The sequence below is a fragment of the Lepus europaeus genome, chromosome 12, assembly GCF_033115175.1.
Source record: "Lepus europaeus isolate LE1 chromosome 12, mLepTim1.pri, whole genome shotgun sequence".
NCBI classification, from domain to species: domain Eukaryota; kingdom Metazoa; phylum Chordata; class Mammalia; order Lagomorpha; family Leporidae; genus Lepus; species Lepus europaeus.
This window is the reverse complement of record NC_084838.1, coordinates 82,278,100-82,302,943: the sequence shown is the minus strand read 5'-3', so window position 1 is coordinate 82,302,943 and position 24,844 is coordinate 82,278,100. Positions and strand designations below refer to the sequence as shown.

Here is a 24,844-nt window from a genome sequence, read left to right as displayed (position 1 = left end):
TTATCTCCATTATTTTGCACTTTCCAAGAGAAGTTAAACAAAGAAGCAGTGCACTTGTGACCAAAATCAATAATGATACAGCTTTCTGGCTCCTTTGAGGGGAGGGCAGCGATAACAGGTCATATGACTAACTTTAGAAACAAGATTCAATGTCAAGTTAGGGCTTATGCAAAACACCATAAAAATAAAAAAAGCTAGAAACAAATACATGGAATGTGACTAAACTAGTTTTTTTAGTAATTCTATCTTTTGTGATCATTTCACTTAACATGTTCACAAATGAAAGGAAGTGAAAAGTGTATTCCCATTTTGGTTTACGTCAAACAAGTCATCTCTTATTCACTGTATGATGTTGTAGAAAACATTTCCATGTACACGATCCTATTTATTGCTTAATGTTGAGACATTAGTCTCTTATGGATCCATTTTAATTCACTTATTATAAAAGTCCTATGCCTTGATTAATTCTGTTTCAAAACTGAGTGAGTCAAGTGGCAATGAAAGAATGTAAAAGAAACCAGAAGAAACACCAAAAAAAGAAAAAACAGATGGCTGTCACGTTTATAGTTCAAGACCCTTGTATTCTGTTTTCAGAACAATACCTATTTCACTGACATTTTCATACCACATTCAATTCACCATTGGGCAACGTTTTGTGGGTCCACAGATTGACAAAGAGCACTGAGGGATGGAAATCAAGGTCCTCCTTGTCTCTCTATCACCTTCCTTGCAGACATCTAAGCAGTAACAGTAAACATCTTAAGAGATCACCAAGAGCAGGTACTGATAAATTCCAAATTGTTTAAAGCCAGATTCACAAATGTAAAGTTGTCATGTTCTTGTATAAGCAAAGAGGCTAAATTAGATGTCTTTTCAGGATTCCTTCAGTTAAACCATTTTCCCATCAAAGTTTGGTTACATAAAACAGTAAAATATAGCGGAGTTGAGAAGACTATAGCAATGCCCTGAAATCACCCCAAAATGCATCTGAATTAAGGAAGGAAGGAGCCCCAATCTTCTGTCTGATGGTTTAGGTGAATCTCAATGGATAATATTAAGGATATGGGGTGAGCGTCTGGCTCAGCAGTTAAGACTCTGCTTGGGATACCCGCATCCCATACTGGAGTTCCTGGCTTGGAGTCTCAGCTGTGCTTCTGCTTCCCAGTCCAACTTCCTGCTAATATATACCAGGGGAAGCACCAGGTGATGGCTCAAGTACTTGGGTCCCTGCTACCCATAGTGGGAGATCCAGATTGAGTTCTGACCTCCTGGCTTTGGCCTGGCCTAGCCCTGGCTGTTATGGGCATTTGTAGAATGAACCAGCAGATGGAAGATACCTGTCTGTGTGTATGTGCCATATAAATAACTTAAGCTAGATTAGTAATTCCCATTACAGCAGAAATAGGTGCCAGCAGGCCTCTCACCTCACTGGCTTAAAACCTTGCCAGCCATACCCTTCCCTTTTCTCTCCAACATCAACCTGCCCCTGTGGAGAAGGGTACAGTCCACTGGTTATCAGCCAAAGGCTGCTGCTCTGGAGTTGGACCTCAAACTTCAAATCCTTGTCCAGGGCAATCGAGGCAGGGTGAAAGCAGAGGGAGGTAACTGGGACAGAGCCTCACAGGTAGAGGTTAGAGAAATCTCTGCTTCAGAGGCATGTAAACAGAATATGTACTGGTGTACCCAAGAGGCCCTGAAACAGCATTTAGAGGACACTAGAGCTTACAATCTCAAACACAGAATTTCGAATCTGTTGGGAGCCATCAAGGGACTGTTCGCTATAAGGAATACACATACAATAATAAGCAGCAAGAGGAATGATGGTTCCAAACATTAGACCTTAGTTATCCAGGATACATAAAAGTTTCATTTTCATTTTGCTTACTGATGCTGGGAAGCAAGACACATTTGAGATGGGCTTTGTTTAAAGTGGCTATGATAGCTACCACACACTTACTATGAAGGCTAAAAATTAGTGACAATGAGATAAACTGTGGTCCATCCAGATAATGGAATGTTACTCAGCAATTAAAAACAAAAAAACAAGTTCTCAAGCTATGAAAAAACATGGAGGAAATTTAAATGAATATTACTAGGTGTAAAAAGTCCATCTGAAAGCCAAGACACTGTAGCAAAAAACTGTCCTACATGAAGGATCTCTGTGAGTGAGAATCCAGTGGAAAGAAGTGGCCATCAAAGAAGGATGCACTTTCTCTGAAGGGAGGAGAGAACTTCCACTTTGCTTACGGCCCTGTCTAAGTACTGATGGAGGTTTTGGATTCAAAAGGCTTCCAGGCTCACATAAGAGTGTTAATTGTTAAATTCAACAGGAGTCACTGTGTACTTATTTCCCATGCAGGACCTCTGTCCTCAATGAATTGTATTATGAAAATTAACCGCAAAACTTGTTCTCAGACAGTTGTGTGTGTGTGTGCACATGCAAACTGTTGAAATCTTTAGGTAGTACAGAGTTGGTCTTCTGTGTATAAAGTAAATTGAAATTGAATCTTAATGGAGAATGGGACTGGGAATGGGAGAGGGAGGAAGAGGTGGAGTGGGCGTGGGTGTGGGAAGGCAGGTGGGAAGAATAACTATATTCCTAAAGTTGTACTTAAGAAATTTGTACTCCTTAAATAAAAAGTTTCTTCAGGAGAGAAAAAAAAATCCATCTGAAAGGGATATATACTGTATGACTACATTGTGGCGCAGCAAGTTAAGTCACTGCTTGGGATGCCAACATCCCATATCAGAGCCTGGGTTTGCATCCCAGGTGCTCCACTTATGATCCAGCTTCCTCCTAATGCACCTGGGAAAGCAGCTGATAACAGTCCAAGTACTTGGGCCCCTGTCATCCACATGGAAAACCTGGATGGAGTTCCTGCCTCCTTGCTTTGACCTAGCCCAACCCTGGCTGTTGCAGCCATCTGGAGTGTAAAATCAGTGAATGGAAGATCTTTCTCTCTCTGTCTTTCCCTCTCTGTCACTCTGATGTTCAGTTAAATAAATAAATAAATAAATAAATAAATAAATCTTTTTTAAAAATGGAAAATTTAGGTATGATTAAGATATGTTATTAAAATTCCTGTAAATCTATTTTTAAAGGTTGATATAAAAGGGCATAATTCCTGTGCTCTATCATCTACAGCCTGCTGCAACTTTTGCAAAACTAAATAAAAGCTGTCTGTGGAAAAGCAAGCCATTTGGGTACCACCTCTGTCAGCACTGCTATTGCCTGCGACGATATTGCTAGCACATTAGTAAACTTTCCTTCCTCTCTGATAGAAACTGACAAAGTCAAGAATACTTCCTGGGCCCAAGATTACTTAATGATGATGATGCAATTTCACCAGAGTCAATCCCACAAAGAATACACAGTTTCCAAAAAATTATTATCAATCTCACTCTGTTTTTTACATTAATTTTCAACCTGTGTCTATGTCTTTATATAATAATCTGGGACTTAAAAGTCACAGCCTAACAATCATCATTAATCATCAAACTAGTTTACCATTGAAAACACACATTTGAACTTTCAACTGATTGAGAGAAATTTAAAATACAAAATATAAAGTACAATGTACAAAGCACAGATTGGAAATAAATCACATGTAAACTGTTAACTTTCCTATTGTTCACAATGAATACTGAGATAACAATCAACCCAAGTGGTGTGCCTTGTTTGAATTACTGGTGCCCATACAAAGATTAGACACAAGGATTGCCTATGCAATCCACATTCCGTGCTCAGTCAGAAGCCGTGGTACCAGAAATGATACTGAAGTACCCCACCATTTGGCCAGTTAGCCAAAACTGACAAATCTGCTGACTGGAAGATTCTGGAAGAACTATGAAGCTAAGGGAAACTTCTGTGTACCCTTATGGTACTATCCCATGGGAAAGGGGTGTATATATACATATTTCATGTATTACATCATCAAATAAAATATACACACATATCAAACTGAAGGTCAAGTCAAAAAGGTTTGAAAGCCACTGCGCCAGGCTCTGTGATCAAATTAGAGATCTGCTACAGGACTGCATAAGGAATGAGTACTAGTTCCTCTACTCTGAATTTCAAAATTCAGCTTGTACATAAAAAGCAATATTCTCTCATATCCCCCAAAGCAGATCATTACAACCAATCTTAGAGCTCTCAAAAAGAAAGAGAGCATAATCTGATCAACGGAGAACTGTGGAAAATAAGATTTCACCATATACATGTTTTCCTCACGTTTTGTCTAAGAAGACAAGAGGAGAATTGAGTTTAATTTACACCCTGAAGGTATGAAAAAAGTGTGGCCACCTCGGAATATTTTCAGGGTAAGTAAAAGTACTAATGGGATGTTTCTCCTAAGCTTTTTTAAATCATTCGTTTAAATATGCATGATGAAACAGGATGTTTTCTGCTCAAAAGCTAAACAGAGGGAGTCTATGTGATTGGTGTCCTAGAGTCAAGGCCATCCTTGCAATTCCTGGGGTGAAAGGAAACAGCTGTGCTCTGCTGGGACAACACAGGGTTCCCCTGGGCTTTGCGGATTCCAACGCCCACAAATGAGGTGCTTAGCTCAGAGCAGGCTTCTTGGCTCAGATCGCTATTTGTGTCATTCCACAAAAGCCCACGGCTCTTGAAAATAAAAAGGGAGGCTGCAGTCCTTGGAAACAAAGTAATGTAAACATAGCAACACACAAGAATGTTTGATGTAAGGAATAATTTTCTTCCCTCATCCTTATATTCTTAGATTAATAAAATCAAATGCAGTCAGCTCCATCTATCTGCACATCTTTAAAGGATACAACTAATAGAAGACACTATGCAGGTGATATGTCATTCCTCTATACTCTGGCATAATCTCTTCGCTGCCACCTCCCAATTCATTCCAAAGAGGGGGAAAAAAAAAATGAAAAGCACATGGAACGTGGCTAGATTTCAGCTGCAGGAATGGCAGACTTCTTAAAAAAAAAAAAAAAAAAACACAGTAGCCAGTGTATTTTCTGACAAGAGGGTTCTGTTTACTAATAGTGTGCCTTTCTAACCCAGTTCTTCCTTTGCTTATACTTTTCAGTGTCTTTCAGCAAACTTAGTTACTTTTAACATCTTAAGAGACCATATCTACTAGTTATTTTTATTTCTTCTCCACCATATGATGTAAATGACCATGTAATATAAAATTCCCAAAGAGAAGAGCTCACAATTTTAAATAATAAGCTCTTTGCCAACTACATCTTAACTGGCTAAAAATTAGAGAAAGGACCTAAGGCCTCCTAAAACCCCTTCATTCCAAGAGGAACAGCTCAGTTTGGGGAGACTACCAGGGAAGAACAGAAGAAAACTACTTCAGTCCTTGGAATAAAAAAAAACCGCTACTCCTGTCATGTCACCTTCTGTAAAAAGCAAGGTGAGTCAAGGGTGGAACCATGACAGCAATACCTGTTTTTGTATGACTCGTGAGAGCTAGGGATGGATTTACATTTTTAAATAGGTAAGGAGAAATCAAGAAAAGATTTGAAATTCAAACTGCAACGTCCATCAAGATCCAAGTTTTCAGGAGCTGGCGCTGCGGCACAGCAGGTTAACAGCCTGGCCTGCAGTGCCTGCATCCCATATGGGCGCCGGTTTGAGACCCGGCAGCTCCACTTCCAATCCAGTTCTCTGCTATGGCCTGGGAAAGCAGTAGAAGATGGCTCAAGTCCTTGGGCCCCTGCACCCATGTGGGAGACCTGGAAGAAGCTCCTGGCTCCTGGCTTCAGATCAGCACAGCTCTGGCCACTGCGGCCAATTTGGGAGTGAACCAGCAGATGGAAGACCTCTCTCTCTCTCTCTCTCTCTCTCTCTCTCTCTCTGACTCTCCTCTCTCTGTGTAACTCTGACTTTCAAATAAATAAATAAATCTTTAAATAAATTTAAAAAGAAAAGAGACCCAAGTTTTATTGGCAAACAACCAAGCGTTTGCATACTGGGTGGGGTTGCTCTCAGAAGATACAATGCTGGTGCTAAGTGGTTGCAAGTGAGCAGATGTGGCCCACAAAGCCTAAAATATTTTTTATATTGACCTAAAAAGAAAACAGTTGCTGGGGCCAGCATGGTGGCAATGCCAGTTAAGACACTGCCTGCAGTGCCAGCATCCCATATGGGCGCTGATTCGAGACCCAGCAGCTCCACTTCCAATCCAGCTCTTTGCTGTGGCCTGAAAAGCAGTAGCAGATGGCCCAAGTCCTTGGGCCCCTGCATCCCCATGGGAGACCTAGAAGAAGCTCCTGGCTCCTGGCTTCAGATCGGCTCAGCTCCAGCCATTGCAGCCATTTGGGGAGTGAACCAGCGGATGGAAGACCTCTCTCTCCCTCTCTCTGCCTTTCCTTCTCTCTTTGTGGAACTCTTTCAAAAAAATAAATAAATCTTAAAAAAAAAAAAAAAAAAAAAAAGGAAAACAGTTGCCAACTCCTATACTCCTATCCTATCATCATCCCCTTTTCCTATAGAAAATAAATCAGACAAAAGAAGCCTGAGGCTTTTCAATTCCAAGTGTACCTGTCACTGCCCTGAGTCTTCAGGTCTGGGCCTCCTCCTAAGTGAATGAATGAGTGGCCAGGAGACGACTCCATATAGCCAGAATTGGAAACAGAAAGTTCCACTCACATTAAAATCTTTAAGCCAAAACTAAATTGCCCTTCTATTTTTTCTTATTTTTTAAGAATGTATGTATCTACTTATTTATTTGAATGCCAGAAGGACACAGCAGTGCCCTCAGCAGAAAGGACTGGGCCACACCTTAAGCCTGGAGCCTGGAACTCACCCCAGTTCTCCCACATGCGTATCAGGGACCCAACTATTTAAGCCATCACCTGCTGCTTTGAGGGGTGCTCATCAGCAGGAAGCTGAATCAGGAGGGGAGCTAGGATTTGAACCCAGGTACTCCAATATGGTATGCAGTAAGCCCAAGCATTGGTCTAACCACTGTACCCAACACCCACACCTAAACTGCCCTGTTAAACTTACATACTCGAGACACTTGCATGGACCAGACATATGCAAAGCACTAACTTGCAGTAATTTATTTAATCTTCACAACAATTTTATTAACCCTATGGAAACCAAGGTTAGAGAAGGTAAAAAGCTACTCCTGGTCCATACAGTCAGGGAAGGACATCAAAGGCTCAGCTCCAACCTGGCCAGCTGGCTCCATGCTGAACGCTGCTCAGAGAGAACTGAGTTTTGAGCGTGGCACTGGGGACTAAATGAAACTCGGCAAACAAATACACCTAAGGTGTTACGTCTAGTTCCTGACATGTTCTATAGGCCCATAAATGTAGCTATTATTAATTACTATGCATTTTTACATTATTTGGGGTCTTACTTCTTGTCTTTGTCTGTACTGGCAAAACAGTATAGGCTGAGCATCCTTAATCCAAAAATCTGAAACCCAAAATGATGAAAATTCAAAACTTTGAGTGCCAATATGACATGACAAGTGGGAAATTCCATGCCTGATTTCATGTGATGGGTCACAGTCAAAATTTGGGTGCATGAAAATTACTGCATAAAGTTACCTTCAGATTATGTGTATAAGGTGTACATGCAATGTAAATTAACTCTATGTTTGTCTTGGGTTCCCATCCCAAGATATCTCATTATGTATATGCAAATTTTCCAAAATCTGGAAAAATCTAATATCCAAAACAATCTTGGTCCAAAGCATATTGGATAAGGGATATTCAACCTGTAAAATCCTAGACCTGGGGTGGGCATTTGGCACAGGTTAAGATGCTGCTTGAGGCCCGCACCACGGCTCACTTGGCTAATCCTCCGCCTGCAGCACCAGCACCCTGGGTTCTAGTCCCGGTTGGGGCACTGGATTCTGTCCCGGTTGCTCCTCTTCCAGTCCAGCTCTCTGCTGTGGCCCAGGAGTGCAGTGGAGGATGGCCCAAGTGCCTGGGCCTTGCACCCCATGGGAGACCAGGAGGAAGCACCTGGCTCCTGGCTTTGGATTGGCGCAGCGCGCCAGCCGTGGTGGCCATTTGGGGGGGTGAACCAACGGAAAGAAGACTTTTCTCTCTGTCTATCTCTCTCACTGTCTAACTCTGCCTGTCCAAAAAAAAAGATGCTGCTTGAGATGTCTCATTCCCAAAAAGAGTGCCTGAGGTCAAGTCCCAGCTTTGCTTCTTATTCCAGCTTCCTGTTGATGTGTACCCTGGCGGGCAGCAGGTGATGTCTCAAGTAATTGGGTCCCTACTGCCCACGTGGGAGACCCTGACTGAGTTCCCAACATTTACCTTCAGCCTGGCCCAGCCCTGGCTGTTGTGGGTATTGGTGGAACAAACCAGTGGACAGAAGATCTCTCTCTCTCTCTCTCTGCCTTTCAAGTAAATAAATATACAAAATCCTGGTTGTGTGTATTAGGAAATTTATCATTTACAATGTCCCAACAGGGATATCTGAATGTTTTTGTTATACACACAAAACATAACATCTATCATTACAGCCCTTAGTGGCTATTAAATAATCAAACATGAATTTAAGATTATCATTTTAAAGCTATGACTATAAACATAGAATTAATTATAGAAAAATATATGAATATATAAATCTATACATGAGTTAAATATAGATTACCATAACAATTTTTAAAATTTTATTTAGTTATCTGAGAGGCAGAGACAGTGAAACAGAGACAGAGAGATGTAGACAGAGAGAGAGAGCTCTCATCCACTGGTTCACCCCCAAAATGCCCACTGTAGCCAGGGCTGAGCCAAGGCTGAAGCCAGGAACTAGAAACTCAATCCAGCTCTCCACACAAGTATCAGGAACCTAATTTCTTAAGCCATCAACACTGCCTCCTCGCTTCTGCATTAGAAAGAAGCTGGAGTTGAGAATCACTTCAGGCATTCAGATGTGGGACACAGGTATCTTAACTGGTGTCTTAAAAGCTAGGTTAAACACTCAATAGCTCTCCTACCCCCAATAACTATTTTTTTTTTTTTTTTGACAGGCAGAGTGGACAATGAGAGAGAGAGAGACAGAGAGAAAGGTCTTCCTTTGCCGTTGGTTCACCCTCCAATGACCGGCGCACCGCGCTGATCCAAAGGCAGGAGCCAGGTGCTGCTCCTGGTCTCCCATGGGGTGCAGGGCCCAAGCACTTGGGCCATCCTCCACTGCACTCCCGGGCCATAGCAGAGAGCTGGCCTGGAAGAGGAGCAACTGGGACAGAATCCGGCGCCCCGATAGGGACTAGAACCCAGTGTGCCGGCGCCGCTAGGCGGAGGATTAGCCTGTTGAGCCACGGCGCCGGCCTATAATTTTTTAGAAAGGTTTACTTATCACATCCTTTAAAAATTAGCTTTTGCACATACTTATGTCTTGCTGGCATGTTTTATATATACACAATCAGCTATGTAAAACAAAAACATGCAATAGAAGATCTCTGTCTCTCCCTCTCCCCACATAACTATGACTACCAAACAAATAAATAAATCTGTAAAAAGAAAAGAAAGAAAGAAAGAAAGAAAAAGAAAGAAAGAAAGAAAACCAATTCCTTTGAAAAGATTCCCTCTCCATTCATAAAGCAAAAGGATTCAAATGTTCTGATGCAGCACATGCAACAGGCGCCAGAAAGGTCCATATCTCAAATGATTAACAATCAGAAATGGAACCGAGGCCAAAGAAGCCACCTATAAGAAACCAACAAGATGGCCAACCTTTAAAGTCTTCTTTTTTTTATTTTTTTTTTATTTTTGACAGGCAGAGTGGACAGTGAGAGAGAGAGAGAGACAGAGAGAAAGGTCTTCCTTTGCCGTTGGTTCACCCTCTAATGGCCGCCGCGGTAGCGCGCTGCGGCCGGTGCACCGCGCTGATCCGATGGCAGGAGCCAGGTGCTTATCCTGGTCTCCCATGGGGTGCAGAGCCCAAACACTTGGGCCATCCTCCACTGCACTCCCTGGCCACAGCAGAGAGCTGGCCTGGAAGAGGGGCAACCGGGACAGGATCGGTGCCCCGACCGGGACTAGAACCCGGTGTGCCGGCGCCGCAAGGCGGAGGATTAGCCTGTTGAGCCACGGCGCCGGCCCCTTTAAAGTCTTCTAAGTGCATCTGCTCACTGAGACAAGAACCTTTAAACTGGAACTCATTTTCCTAATTGCATCCTCTCTCAGGTCCCAGCAATGCTACTTGAAAAGGGCTCTGTGTGTTCCCAGGGCCATGTTTCTATCTTAAAAGTGGCCACGCTTCCTTGGTGGCCCGAAAATGTAGGACAGGAGGCCTCCACCTGCCACTCAACCCAAGGCTGTTCTCGGCATCTCTGTAGGGTGGCACCACATGAGTAAGCTTTCTCAGGCATAGCCTGGTCCTTAAAGTAGGACCTGTTTATGGAAAGGAGAGGTTGGAAAGACCCAAGAAGCCCAATCAACTCCCCAAAAAAAGACAGCAGAGAATCTTAACCTAAAGCGTCCGGCCCAGTGCTGTAGATTGGGCTAAGCCTCCGTCTGGAGCACTGGCATCCCATATAGGTGCTGGTTCTAGTCCTGGTGCTCCTCTTCGATCCAGCTCTCTGCTAATGGCCTGGGTAAAGCAGTAGAAGATGGCCCAAGGGCTTGGGCCCCTGCACCCATGTGGAAGATTTGGATGAAGTGCTTGGCTCCTAGCTTAGGCCTGGCCCAGTCCTGGCCATTACAGTAGTATGGGAAGTGAATCAGCAAATGGAAGATTCTGTCTGTCTGTCTGTCTGTCTCTCTCTCTCTCTCTCTGACTTTCAAGGAAATAAATCTTTTTTAAAAAAAGATTTTTAAAGGTATTTTCCCAAAGCAACTCAGATTCTGGGAGAGGGAAGAGGGGCCCTAGTGATGGGAATCTTTCAGGATTTCCCCAGAGAATAAGGCCAGACAAAGAAAAAGCTGTGGTTTTTCTGGGGCTGTAATTAAAGTGGGGTAAATTACAGGAAATCCCCCTTCCTCTCCAGGCCTGAGTGGCGGGACAACACCCTGAAGGGTCTTAAAAGTCCCTTCCTGGCCTTACCTCTTCAGCCACTCCAAGGCCCAAAGCCTCGCCCACTCAGACGTTTTTGGTCTTTACTTAATCTTTTACAGAGCCGGCATTTGGCACAGAGGTTAAGATGCCACTAGGGAATTGCTTAACCCACAACAGAGGGCCTGGGCTCAGGTCCCAGCTCCACTTCTGATTCTAGCTTCCTGTACCCTGGGAGGCATCATGTAATGACTTAAGCAAGTACTTAAGGCCCACCTGGGAGACCTCAATTTAGTTCTGGGTTATAGGCTTTGGCCTGTCCCAGCCCTGGCTGTTTTGGCCATCTGAAGAGTAAATCAGCAGATGGTAGATCTGGTAGATTCTCATTCATATTCTTTCTCTCTCTCTCTCTCTTTCTCTCTCTCTCCCCCTCCCCTCCACCTCCTCCTCCTCTGTCCATCCTTCTGTCCTTCCCTCCCTCCCCCCTCATAACTCTCTGCTTTTCAACTAAAATACATTAAAAATTTCTTTGAAAACTTTTTTCATTGGGGCTGGCACTATGGTATAGCAGGTAAAGCCACTGCCTCGGTCACCAGCATCCCATATTGGCACCAGTTTGTGTCCCTGCTGCTCTGTTTCTAATCCAGTTCCCTCCTAATGGCCTGGGAGCCATCATCAGTAGAAGATGGCTCAGGTGCTTGGGCCCCTGCCACCCACCTGGGAGACCCAGATGAAGCTCCTGGCTCCTGGCTCCTGGCTTCCGCCTGGCTCAGTCCTAGCAGTTTTGGTCATCTGAGGAGTAAACCAGAAGATCGAAGATCTGTCTTTCTGTGTCTCTCTGTAATTCTTTCAAATAAAATAAAAATAAATCTTTTTAAAAAATAACTTATTCATTAATAGATATCCATATCATTTAATCTTTTCTGAACATGGGGATGTGGATAGGATAAAGAAAGAGACTGAGTGGGAAAAACCTTCCCTTGGAGTTCTAGGAATGCCCCTGGTCTGTTCTCAAGTTGTTGATCCTGCAGAACCATTTGCTCTTTAAGATGTGACAGTAACTTCTCTGCCCACAGGAACACAAGCAAGAAAAGTCAGCGCTGTCTAGGTCAGTGGTGTCACCAACAGGCAGTGGTTATCTATACCGCAGGCTTTCAGTCGTCCTAGAATTTGCTTTGCACTTATATCCGCTGTCCAGATGCACAGTTGACCATCTCTTGCTATCTCTCCTAACTAGCTCTGCAGTTCTTTAACTGTTTTTAATGATACTTAGTGGAAAATTAACCCTCAGGAGCATTATAATAATTTTTAACTACAAACAGAATTATTTCTGTTTGAATTCCACAGCCATAGCAGTAAAATGTATTCCTGACAGTGTAATTCTCTGCCTTCCAAATTGCCATTGTGTCAGCATTCCTATTAGTAGAGGGCTTTTATCCATTTTTTAAAAGAGCTTTTGGGCCATTGTGTGAGATCAACATAACCGGCATGCATGGTTGAGGAGCCATTCTCGAGGGAGGACTCATCTCGCACCCACACAGAAGCACTGAAAACCCTATGGAATCACACGTGAGTTCAATAAAGCAAGGGTCTGACTTTGAATCTGTGATTTAAAACTGTCACCCCCAAAAGACCAGAAGAAAAAAAGATGAGAGGAAGAAGTGGGATTCTGAATGAGGTTTTGCACAGAGAGTTAATCTGTAAAGACTAGCAGAAGACATGTTCTTAGGTCTGAGGTCTAGAGTTGAGGTTGTAGAGTGAGTTACAACCAGCCCTACATTTTCCAATCATAAAAGTCCTGACTATCTCAACGGCCATAGAAAATTACCACATTTTGCAATGGTCCCACTGGAATCTGTGCACACAGAGACCCAGACGTACTCCTGCAGAGCCACCCCAGTGCTCGCCTTCTCTACACAGCTTTAAAAAAAAAAAAAAAAAAAAAAAAACACTTGCCTACATAGTCAGAGCGTAAGTGAAATCAGATCAGACCTAATGATTAATACATTATGCCCCCTCCCTAACCCTCATCCCTTCTTTTCTCCTCTCTCTCTGTCATGGAAATCTAGAATTACAAAACCCTTGGAGTGATTAATTCCTCCTTATGTTTGAATCCGCTGAGCACTGGGATGCAGCATGAGATGAAAGTACTGAGAAATTATCTGAAAGTCCACTAACCAAGGTCACTTAGCAAGTTAATTAAACAATTAGAACCAGAAAAATTTAATTAAAGACTTTATTCCAAAGCTAATACATACTTTTCCATTGTTGAAGAGTGCTCTGCTTCCTTCTACAATGTATAGCTTGGTCTTCTCACAGCCATCCTATTAACCAGTCTTTACACTTAAAGCCCAGTTAGGAAAGAGTGGTTCACTACTGTAAAAGTTAATTTCATTCAGGAGTCTTTTAGTTAATCTGGTTTTGTTATTGTAAGCAGCTTTGGGAAGAGGATTATAACAAATCAAGAATTGGTCTCACACTAAAGGTGAATTTGTTCATCAGATGAAAAGCTAAGAATTTCTTCTAAGAGCCATACGGTTTGAGACAAGCGGAAATGATGCTGCAATCAATGTCAGTGACCCCAGCTGGAACCGTCCTGAGCAGGCTGCTGTTTTGAGGCTCTCTGGGCATGCGGCCCTGGTACCATGAGGAGCCACAGTCAGAGTTCTGATGGCAACTGGCTATGCCATTCAGGTCTGCCAAAGCTTAGGTCTGAAGATGGAAGGATGCCATGGAGAAGCCCATTTAAGAACACAGACCCAGATCAGTCAGGACCACAGTACATCACAAAGGCACAGGTACTCTCGGCCAAAGCCCAAACCATGTGGGGCATGTGCCTAAGCAAGAAAGAGAGTAGGAAAAAACAAGGGTTCAGGGCAGATGGAGCAGCAAGACAATAGGTGTCAAGACATCAGAGAGAGCCAGTCCTAACCAAGAATCAGGAGACAGGCAGGAGCCCATGGCCAAGAACAAAGCTGACACCATGCCAGTGTCAGACCCTTGGGACCCTAATGGTCCCCTAGAGCCCCTATTTAGGAACAGAATTGGTCCTCAAATGGGAAGCTGTTAAGCAAGGACCAGAACCCTTTTGGATGGGAGGAGTTCTCAGAAGGAGGAGGTGAGCAGTCACTGTAAGTAGAGACTCTGATATCAAATTTCCAGCTTACGGTGGGGCCAGGCTCTGGCTGCTAGCCCCTTGGGTGACTTACATTTAGAATCTGAGTGCAGATAGGTAAAAGAGGATGATTCACTCCCAAACTAAAAGATAAGGTTAAACACCACTTCAAACTTGGCACACCTCTTAGAATACTGACTTTGGAGGGAACGGTTTCTGAGGTACTGTTTTACAGCCAGCTTCCTTGCCTGAAAAACTATTAATGCCCTTTGTTCAGGTCCCCCACAGACTACCCTCAGACAAAGTTGTACTAGCTCATTAAAACAACCGGCCCAAAAAGTAGTTGAAAATGCACGCTGGCCAGGAAATCCCGTAAACCTCGGTGGACAGCATGTCAAGGACAGTCTTAAGAGTCTGGTTTTCAAGCAAGGAAAAGATGAGATCTGGAATCTCCCAAATCTCCTGGAGTCAGGGGCACCTGTCAACTGTGACAAAAGGTAGAGGGACTTCTCTCAGCCAATCCACTCTCACCGATGCCAAGAGGCTAGAATTAGGAAGCAACCTCCCTCCAGACACGGATGTCATCAGGAACTACCTATAGCACACAAATCAACTCCAGGATGACTCCCCGGTTGAAGGCATTTCTTTGTCTCACAAGAATGAATTGACACAGGTCCTCATTGGGGAGCAGAAAATCCTGAAACGGAACCCACGAGTTTCTGAGAACTAGGAAAAAGTCCCTGCAGTAGAGCGATACCAGAGACGCCCTCTACAGTGCATTCAGATCCTTTTAAGGGGCTACGTCAGCTCCTCCAGCAGGAACTGACTGGCTGCAGGGTCTTTCTTAACATGAATTCATATTGCCATTGGCCTCCCTGGAAATCAGAGGCACTCGGCAGAAAAGAAGCATATTAAGTACATTCTTAGATCTCAAGAACAACAAGCTAACTTGTCACATCCAAAGGAACGTTAAGAATTTTTAAATCCCATGCCACTCAAAACACACAACAAATACAAGACTCTTCCAACTCTTATTCCAAGAGTAAGTCGAGGAATCTGCCTGTGACTTTTTTTTTAAACGTATTTTTTTTTTATTTGACAGGTAGAGTTATATACAGTGAGAGAGAGAGAGAAAGGTCTTCCTTCCTCCGTTGGTTCACCCCCCAAATGGTCGCTACAGCTGGCGCTGTGCCAATCCGAAGCCAGGAGCCAGGTGCTTTTCCCTGGTCTCCCATGTGGGTGCAGGGGCCCAAGCACTTGGGCCATCCTCCACTGCCCCTCCCGGGCCACAGCAGAGAGCTGGACTGGAAGAGGAGCAACCGGGACTAGAACCCGGCGCCCATATGAGATGTTGGCACCACAGGAGGAGGATTAACCAAGTAAGCCATGCGTCAGCCCCCTGCCTGTGACTTTCTAAAATTTCTACAGATACCCAAACACAACGAGGGAACTGACTGACAAGAATAAACAGGAGGTGGCCACAGCAGTCACACTGGTAACTTATTTAATGGACTTAAACTACCAAGCTCTTTAGCCCATGGCTGCAAACTAAACACTCACTGCTACTGTGAACGCTGTGACAGACACCAGATCCTGCTGCACAGAGGGCTGACACGCACACACTCAAATCCTTACCTTCTGTGCGGAGCTGCACCATCTTCCACAAACTGTTACATTACATAAATGCTTTTCTCTTTAAAGCAGAAAAAGGGGCAAGCATTTTGTCCAACAGACAGGACACACTTGGGACACCAGCATCCCACCAGCATCAGAGTGCCTGGGATAAAGTCCCACCTCAGCTCCTGATCCAACTCCCTGCTAACCCATACCCGAAGAGGCAGTCGATGAGGGTTCAGGTGCTTGGATCCCTGCCACTGATGTGGAGCTCCAGGCTTCTGGCCTCAGCCTGGCACAGCCTTAGCTATTGTGGGCATTTGGGGAGCGAACAAGAGATGGGAGATATCTCTCTTTCTCCCTCTCTCTCCCTCCCCTTCCTTTTCCCTACCTCTTTCTTCTCCACTCTCTTGCTATGACTTAGGAATAAATTTAAAAATTTATTAACTTTAAAGAATAAGACACTGGGGCCCGGCATTGTGGCACAGCGGGTTAAAGCCCCAGTCTGCAGCATCGGCATCCCATATGGGTGCTACTTTGAGTCCCGGCTGCCCTACTCCCAATGCAGCTCTCTGCTATGGCCTGGGAAAGCAGTGGAAGATGGCCCAACTCCTTGGCCACTGTACCCCTGTGGCAGACCTGGAAGAAGCTCCTGGATCTTGGCTTCGGATTGGCATAGCTGGGGCCATTGGCAGCCATCTGGGGAGTGAACAAGTGGATGGAAGACCTCTCTCTTTCTCTGTGCCTCTGCCTCTCTGTAACTCTGCCTTTCAAATAAATAAATAAGTAAATCTTTAAAAAAAAAAAAAAACAACTAGGTTTTTAAAAAAAATAGACTAAGACACTGCTTGGGGCACCCACATCCCCACACTGGGGTACTTAAGATCCAGGCCTGGCTATTCTAGCTTCTTGCTGCTGTACACCCTGAGAGGCAGCAGGTGTGGCTCAAGTACTTGGGTCCTTACCATTCACATAGAGACCCGGACTGAGTTTTACGCTCCTGGCTTTGACCCAGCCCAGCCCTAGCTGTGCAGTCATTTAGTGAGTGAACCAGTAGATGGAAAAATCTCATACTCTTTTCTCTTTGCCTCTCAAAAAAACAATTTTTCAACTCAGAAAAGAAACTGTCCAGTTGGCAGTTCCATGTGGGTGCACCACATTTCCCTGGCTCTCTGCCAAAAGCTCAGCACCTACACAGTGAGTCAAGTGTGGACTGGAGGATATGTTATTTCATTTCTGCCTGGGTCAAATGATTGTTCTCCCTTTGCTGCCCAGCAGATTCTTACTCAGCATTCAAGACCCTGCTTCAATTCCCCACTTCTGGGAACTCCTCGTCGGCTTCCTCCAGCCTGTTGCCCTGTACTTTCCAGTCTTCCAGTCACACCTGGATAATACTGCCAGTGAAATTCATTACACTTTTTATGTGTAAGGCACATTCACGTGCTTCTGGTAGGAAGGGAAGTTGGTATGCCTTTTGGAAGAGCAATTTGGAGATGTCTGTGAAAATGACAGTACACAAACCACGTACACTCAATCCCAATGCCAGAATCTGATCCTCTGGATCTGCATGGATAAACAACAACAAGGCTGCTGAAAAATTGTCACCACAAAAGATGGGAACCATCTAAATGCACAATAATAGGCTTCGGGTTAAACAAGTACAATTGGATACCACTCAACTCTTTACATGAACTATGAGTTTCCTTTGGAACTAAGATTTACAATTGTTTTCCGAATTCCTTTTATGTGTTTGATAGAGAATCCTGACCTGACAGTTCATTCACATTAGCTTGCTCCAAGTTGTCTATCTGCTTTTTTAATTGCCTTGCCCTGTGCATCAAGCAAGTGAGGACAACTGGGGCAAAGGTTTTCAATGAGTCTGCATCAGAAAATCTCACTGTATTAGCCAGAAGGAGGACAAGCGGTGGGAATGTGCGAAACATGAGGGACAGGGGACCCCACTGTTTCCACAGTGCTGATGAGAGGAACTCAGCCTCCAGCCTTTGCAACTTCCTAGTGAAGCCACAAGAACCCAAGCACAGTCTTCCCCAATCTTCTTCCAAAGACTTTACTACATTATCAAGACTTCTTATGCTTCTGCCATTCATAAACAGTTACAAAGAATCAAACAAAGCAGTTATAAAGGATCAAACACTGCTCTACTGCCAAAAAGTATAGTCTAATACAGACCTAGTGAAAAAGAACAGTGACACACAGCAAGTGCCAATAACCTTGAACTGCAGAAGTTAATAAAGGGGGCTGCCCAACAAAAGTAGACCCAATCCAGCAGAATTTCTCACATGCTTCTCTGCCAAGTGCACAGCCTCATGTTACAGCATGTGTTCCACTCCCAGGTCACACCAACCACTAACTAGCTTGGAGCCTTTCAACCTCACAAAGTAATATTCCATCCAGAAAAAAAGGATATAAGGACCCATTCTGGAAGTCAGAATAACTGAAGGAGATAAAGCATTGCAATGTCTGACACCTGGCCAAATAAATTTAGCAATCAACATGATAGTTAACATTCTGGAATTTTCAAGATGTTTTCAGAGTTAAGGCATGTGGATATTTCAAAGCCCACCCCGTACTCTGACCTCTGATTAATTCATTTATTCAGAGGGTTAAGTTTACACAGAAGTTCAAGTTATTTCAGAGGAAGACTTTTTCCTCCCCAAAGTGTTACTTAAGCAGCATATGTGCGATGCCTTTGAAGTTTTATGATGTTTTTACCACGACTAACGAAAGAACTCAAAACACTGACATTTGCTTCTTCAAAGTCACAGGAATTTATTTTCACAAGACACATAAAATATTTATGTTGCTTTACTTCCACCACCAAAATCAATAAGCCATTGGAAAGAAATAGCCAAGGTCAGACATCAGGGTTCCAACTGTAATGGATTGGTATCAACCTTCTTAGAATAAGATGATTCCAGGGTCCAAGGCTTATCCAATACCCTTTGGTCCATCCTTAGCTCAAGTCTCAGAATAAAGTCTCCAAAAAAGCCTTGGTGAGAACTAAAGTTCGGTCTTCTACACACTGACAAGCCAGGTAGATTCACCCTAACTGAAGTGTAAGGCTCCTGAGGGTGGCTGAAAACAACACCAGTGCTGCACACAGATGTGTACAGCCAGAGGCCACACTGGGTCAGAAGAAGTAGGAGCTGAAGCCCATGAACCTGCAGCACATCTGAGCAGACGGCGTTTCTGGGTGGCACATCTCACAATCAATGTGGAGGTTTCCACAACAGACTTGAGTGGCCAAAAGCAATCCTACCAAGAAGAACCAGTAAGCAAGAAACCGTTAAACTGTGACAGAATTGAGTTTTCAAGCAAAGATAACACTGTGCAGACTGGTCAGAAACATATACCAACTCCTAAATTTGCATATATTAAATACATAAAATTTTTTTATCTTCAATAAAATTTTTTAAAAACTCTATAAGAAAAGAAACATACGCCAACCAAGGGCAAGACTTATAAGACTGAGGCTGAGATACTGTTCTGAGGATAATTGCTTTTATTTTCTTTTTTTGAATGAAATTGCTTTGAGGAAGAAAACCCCTGTGAAAATATTCAACCAAATGTAAATGGTGATCATAACCAGATAACTGGCAGGGATTTTTTTTTATATTCTTGTAAATATATTTATTTACTTGTCCTGTATTTTCTAAATTTCCTACAATAAAAATGTTACTTTTATTTTTAACCACAAAATTTCTTTTAACAAAATGGGTGAGATCAGTCATCCAACTGTAGATAGGAAACAATCCAGGATAGTATCTGTAAATACATAAATGTCCCCTCATTAGATTCAAGACTCCCATGGATGAAACCTTATCTTACTGTTCCTTAGAATTCCACAGTGTAGGACAGGGCTTAAAACATAAGCTACGTTGCTCCTGCCATCGGATCAGCGCGGTGCGCCGGCCGCAGCACACCAGCCGTGGCGGCCATTGGAGGGTGAACCAACGGCAAAGGAAGACATTTCTCTCTGTCTCTCTCTCTCACTGTCCACTCTGCCTGTCAAAAATAAATAAATAAATAAAATAAAATAAAATAAAAAACATAAGCTACATTTATTAGGAAATGCTTAGCAAATGAATTCTGGTTATGGCTAAACACCCAAGCATGGTGACCCTGACAAATCAGCATGGTGCAAAGAAAAGTGGAGGGATTCTCCTGCCGGAATCTGATCAGCACTTGCCCAGGCAGTCTCTTCCTTCCTTGCTTTGGTGGGCAGTTCTGATCATTCCGGAGGATGAACAAGCTCACCCTATAGCTCAATGTCCTAGCGATTAAAATCTTCTGGCAAGTCCTCTATTCTCTCTCACCTTGTCCCCTTCCTTTCAGCCTTGCCTGTGAGCCTTGCTGTTTTAACCAGCTCTCGCCCTGATGGAAGCTGTTAGAAATGCCACTCTGGGCCGGCGCCATGGCTCAACAGGTTAATCCTCCACCTTGCGGTGCCGGCACACCTGGTTCTAGTCCCGGTTGGGGCGCCGGATTCTGTCCCAGTTGCCCCTCTTCCAGGCCAGCTTTCTGCTATAGCCTGGTGAGTGCAGTGGAGGATGGCCCAAGTGCTTGGGCCCTGCACCCCATGGGAGACCAGGAGAAGCACCTGGCTTCTGGCTTCGGATCAGCGCTGTGCGCCGGCCATTGGAGGGTGAACCAACGGCAAAAGGAAGACCTTTCTCTCTGTCTCTCTCTCTCTCACTGTCCACTCTGCATGTCAAAAAAAAAAAAAAGAAAGAAAGAAAGAAATGCCACTCTGATGTTCCCTCTTATATTTCTCACGGGGATGTTCACTCACTCCAACACTTTAAGAAAACCCATGGGAAAAGTTTGTTTCAGACCTCATTGCATTTAAGAAAACTACAGGGCAGTTGTTGTAGTGCAGCGGGGTTAAGCTGCTGCCATACTAGAGTGCTGTTAGAGTCCTGGCCTGACTACTCTGCTTCCAACCTAGCTTCCTGTTAATGCATGTGAAAGGCAGCAGACGGTGGGTGAAATGCTTGGACCCTGCTACCCACATGGGAACACCAGGCTTCTGACTTCCACCTGGCCAAGCCTTGCCTGTGTGGGCTTTTGGGGAGTGAACCAACAGATGGAAGTTATCTCAGATCTCTGTGTGTGTGTGACATTCTGCCATTTAAGAAAGGAAAATAAGTTTGGGGCTCTATTGCACACTAGGGTAAAGGTAGATAATGTTAATTTACTATATATTTCTCTACTTTAAAAAGATACGATTTTTGATGTTTTCTCTATAAAGAAATGTTAAACGCTTGAAAGGATAACTATATTTACCCTGATTGGACATTACACAACATATATATGTAAGGAGAGGCCATAGAGCACCTTATATTTAAGTACAATTTTATTTGTTGTATTTTTTAAATCACAGACAACTTCATTTCAGAGCAAGTAACACTCTGTACTTGTGTGAATACTGGGAATCCTGTATCTGTTCTGTTATCTTTCTCTCTGCTCCAGCAGAAAAGCCAGTCCACAGCCCTCTCTGATTAACTCTGCAGGACCTTATAAAGTCTCCCCTTATTATTCCTCCTTCCTTCAACATGATTTTGTTTTATCCTTGTTCTCCCTCTTTCTTGGATAATCTGGATTTTTTAGAAGTCTCTTTGGTATGAGCCAGAGCATTAACAACCAAGAAATGAAAAATTAAATACATCCTCTCCAATTCCAAACTTGTTGTGGACACTTTCTTCTGTGGAACCTGCCTGCAGGATGAGAAAATAAAGTACAGCGCCATTCTCCTTGCTGCTACCACCCAGGGGGTGACCTCTCTCTGCAGTGTCACAAGGAAGTCTAACTGAAGACCAGTTGTCCCTTCCTTTTCACTTCCTGCCCACCAGCTCAAAAAAACACATGACCACTCATGTGAATGGCACACCATGCCTAAAGCAAAATAACATGTTTAAATTCATTCTGAGTTCTAATCCTACTGGCTACCTCTTTGCCCAAGTCAATCAACACTTCTATGTCTTGTCTTCATCTCGTCACCTGTGCAATGGGTACAGTAACAGTGCAGATCTCACAGGGTTGTTGGGAAAAATAAGTGAATTAATACACGTAAAAGTTGGGACACTTCTGTTTGCAATTAAGCCAATGCAAAGTTCCAAGTCTGACTGACACTGATACTTCTCAGTGTAAATTATAACACAAAAAACTGATATTTTTTTTAAGATTGTTTTTATTTATTTATTTGAAAGGCAGAGTTACTGAAGAGACAAGGAGAGACACAGAGAGATCTTCCACCTGCTGGTTCACACCCTAAATGGCTGCAACAGCCAGGGCTGGGCCAAGCAGGAAGCCAGGAGCCAGGAGCTTCATCCAGGTCTCCCACTTGAGCACAGGGAGTCAACCACTTGGAACATCCTCCGCTGCTTTCCCAGAAGCATTAGCAGGGAGCTGGATCTCAGAAGTGGTGCAGCCAGGACTTGAATCAGTGTGCATATGGGGTTCAAGCATTGCAAGCAGAGGCTTTACCCACTATACCACAGAGCCATCCCCCCCAAAAAAACTGATTTCTATAATGTCTGTATTTGTGTTTGGATCTCATTGACAACTTACTGTGAAGTCAAAGTTCTCTACAACAGCAGTCATATTTAACTATGTGCTTTCTGAGCTGCTCAGGAGGAAGGGAGGGGTAGGCATTGTGGTTCAGTGGGTTAAGCCATGCTTGCAATGCAGGGATCCTCTATCTGAGTACCGCAGCACCACTGCTCCACTTCCAACCCAGCTCCCTGTTAATACTCCTGGGAAAGCAGTGGAGGGCGGCCCAAGTACCGGGTCCCCTGCTACCCACATGAGAGACCAGGATGGAGTTTCTGGTTCTTAGGTTCTGTCTGGCCCATCCCTGCTTGTTGAGACCATTTGAAGAGTGGACCAGAGAATGGAGAATCAATGTCTCTCTCTCTCTCTCCCCTCCCTCTCTCTCTTTCTCTCTTTCCTCCTCCCTCTCTCCCTCTCTTTCAGTTTCTCCCTCTGTATCAATCTGCCTTTCAAATCATACAACAAAAATGGTTCCCAGGAGCGAGCACTCAACTAGTTACAGGATGATTCTGTAAGCCACACCCAAGCATGCATGAATACACAAGCACACACTCAGCGGCAGCATACACACACACACACACACTCCTATTGCTGCCCTCCAGATGCAACACAGGCATCACTTACGTCTGGAGAGATGAACTGCTTCTCAGAACACTCTTTAAAGTACTCTGCTTAGCAAACATCGACTCTGCTTTGTTGGACACCAGAGGTCCTGATTTACATCTGGGTTAAGAAAGCTGACATCTCGGGCATACCCACTTCAAATGCAAATTACTCATCAGATTCCACAACCAAAACAGAGCTTTGCCCCATCTTTTGCTCCCCGCATGGCCAGTCTCAACAGCTGCCTTCACACCCAGCTGACCACACTGGAAGCCTTCATGGACTGACTATTGCACAAGGGTGACTGTTCTGAAGTATAGGAACCTGAGACCGCCACTGAATGATCTCAAAGAAAGACAGCCGCACAATCACTAAAGCTGTAGAACTTAACCAACATTTAGGAAGGTCGAGGGAATAAAATGAACCCACGAGACTACCTCTTGCTACTGAAATCACTTCAAAACCTGACGTAAACAGATTAAATTTCAGCCTTTGCTATACCGAAATTACAAGATTAGAAGAAAAAAAATTGAGAGTCCTTCGGGTCTACCTTTTCCTACCTTTCCCTTAATACATCCTCAGCTGAATGTCCCTAAGAGTGTGTTAACGGTGCTGAATTGAAATGTCAGCCCCTTTTAAACGCTCTCGCTTCTCTCTAACGCAGAAAATACTTTGAGAGTCAAAAACGAACCAGAACTATCGGCCCAGAAAACTGCTTGGAGGAGTTGGCGAGCGTCACGCCCAAGCCCCTGGGGAACGCGGCTGCGCGCCACCGCGGCACCTGCGAAAAGCCACGGCCGAGGTGACCGTGCCGCAGCCCGGAGGGACCCACGGTCGCCCCTCCGCAGACCCCGGGGCCCCCACCCAGCGCCGCCCGGCTCCCGAGCCCCGCAGGCGGCCGGCTCACCACCCCACCCTGCCGGCCGCGCACTTCCCGTTCGCCGCGGCCGGTCAAGAACTGGAGTTTGACAGTGACACGCACCGCGGAAAGAGGAAGTGGCGAAGGACCCTTCCCAGCCACACTGTTTTCCGTTTTCCAAGGCGATCGACGGCCCTGGCTCCCCGGACAGCTTGGACGGGACTTGGCCATCGCACCCCTGAGAAGGTGGAGCGCGCGACAACGCTGCGAACCCCAGCGCGGCGCCTCTTTAACAAGTTTTTTTTTTTTTTTTTCTTTCTTTTTTTTTTTAAATCCTCGAAAATCCTTCTGCTCTCCAAAAGGGATCCTCGCCCTGGCGCGAACGCAGCAAAGCCAAGGACCCCGGCGCCGGGGGGTCTGCCTGGGAAAGCGAGGCTCGGGGCCGGAACGCGCCCGGTCCGCCTTGCCAAGTGGCACAGGAAGCGCAGGGCACCGCGGCGGCCGCAGGACCCGGCGAGCGCCTGCCTTACCTGGTTTGACTGGTTTGGGAGGCGGCTTCGACATCTCGCTTCCTGGAGCGGTGACTCCCGAAGACCCCACGAGAAAAGCCAGGCGGTCGCCCAGTCAGCCTGCACTGCGGGCGCCCCCAAAGTTTCCTTTTTGTGTGATTGGCAGACCCAGCGCCTCCCAGGACCTGCGCCCAGGCTCGGCTGCGCGAGGCTCGGACGCGGTCAGAGCGGCCGGGCCCAGCGCTCCGCCCCGCCCCGCCCCGCCCCGCCGCGGCCGGAGCCCTCCCGGGCGCGCGCCGGGCCGACGAGGAAGTGGCCGCCGGCTCGCCGCGCGCTAATTGGCTCCCAGGGTGGCAGCTTCGCCGCGGCTCGGAGCGCGGGGCGGCGCGCGCGGCGGCGGGACCGGCAGCGGCCGGGCGAGGGCGCTGCAGACACGCGCCAGGGCAGGTCTGGCCGCGCGCGCCCGCGACGGAAAGGGGCCGGAGCAGCCTGGCGGGAGCGCGCGCGAGGCCACGCTCCCCGGAGCCCCGCCTCAGTCCCGCCCCGTCGCGGACGGCGGCTGGCCGCGGCGTCGGACCCGGGTGGGCAGGGGCGCCTTCGGGGGCCGCCCCTACCTGGCC

The 24,844-nt window shown here is 45.3% G+C and overlaps 1 protein-coding gene across 1 annotated transcript in view; it reads right to left on the bottom strand.

The window, feature by feature from the left end:
• OSTF1 (osteoclast stimulating factor 1) overlaps positions 1-24,465 on the bottom strand; it is a 70,040-nt gene extending 45,575 nt beyond the window's left edge. Inside the window, exon 1 of the mRNA XM_062208431.1 lies at positions 24,246-24,465. Within this exon, the coding sequence (XP_062064415.1) occupies positions 24,246-24,279 (34 nt within the window). The 5' untranslated portion in view covers positions 24,280-24,465. The remainder of the gene's footprint in view (positions 1-24,245) is intronic.
• Positions 24,466-24,844: the final 379 nt, after the last annotated feature.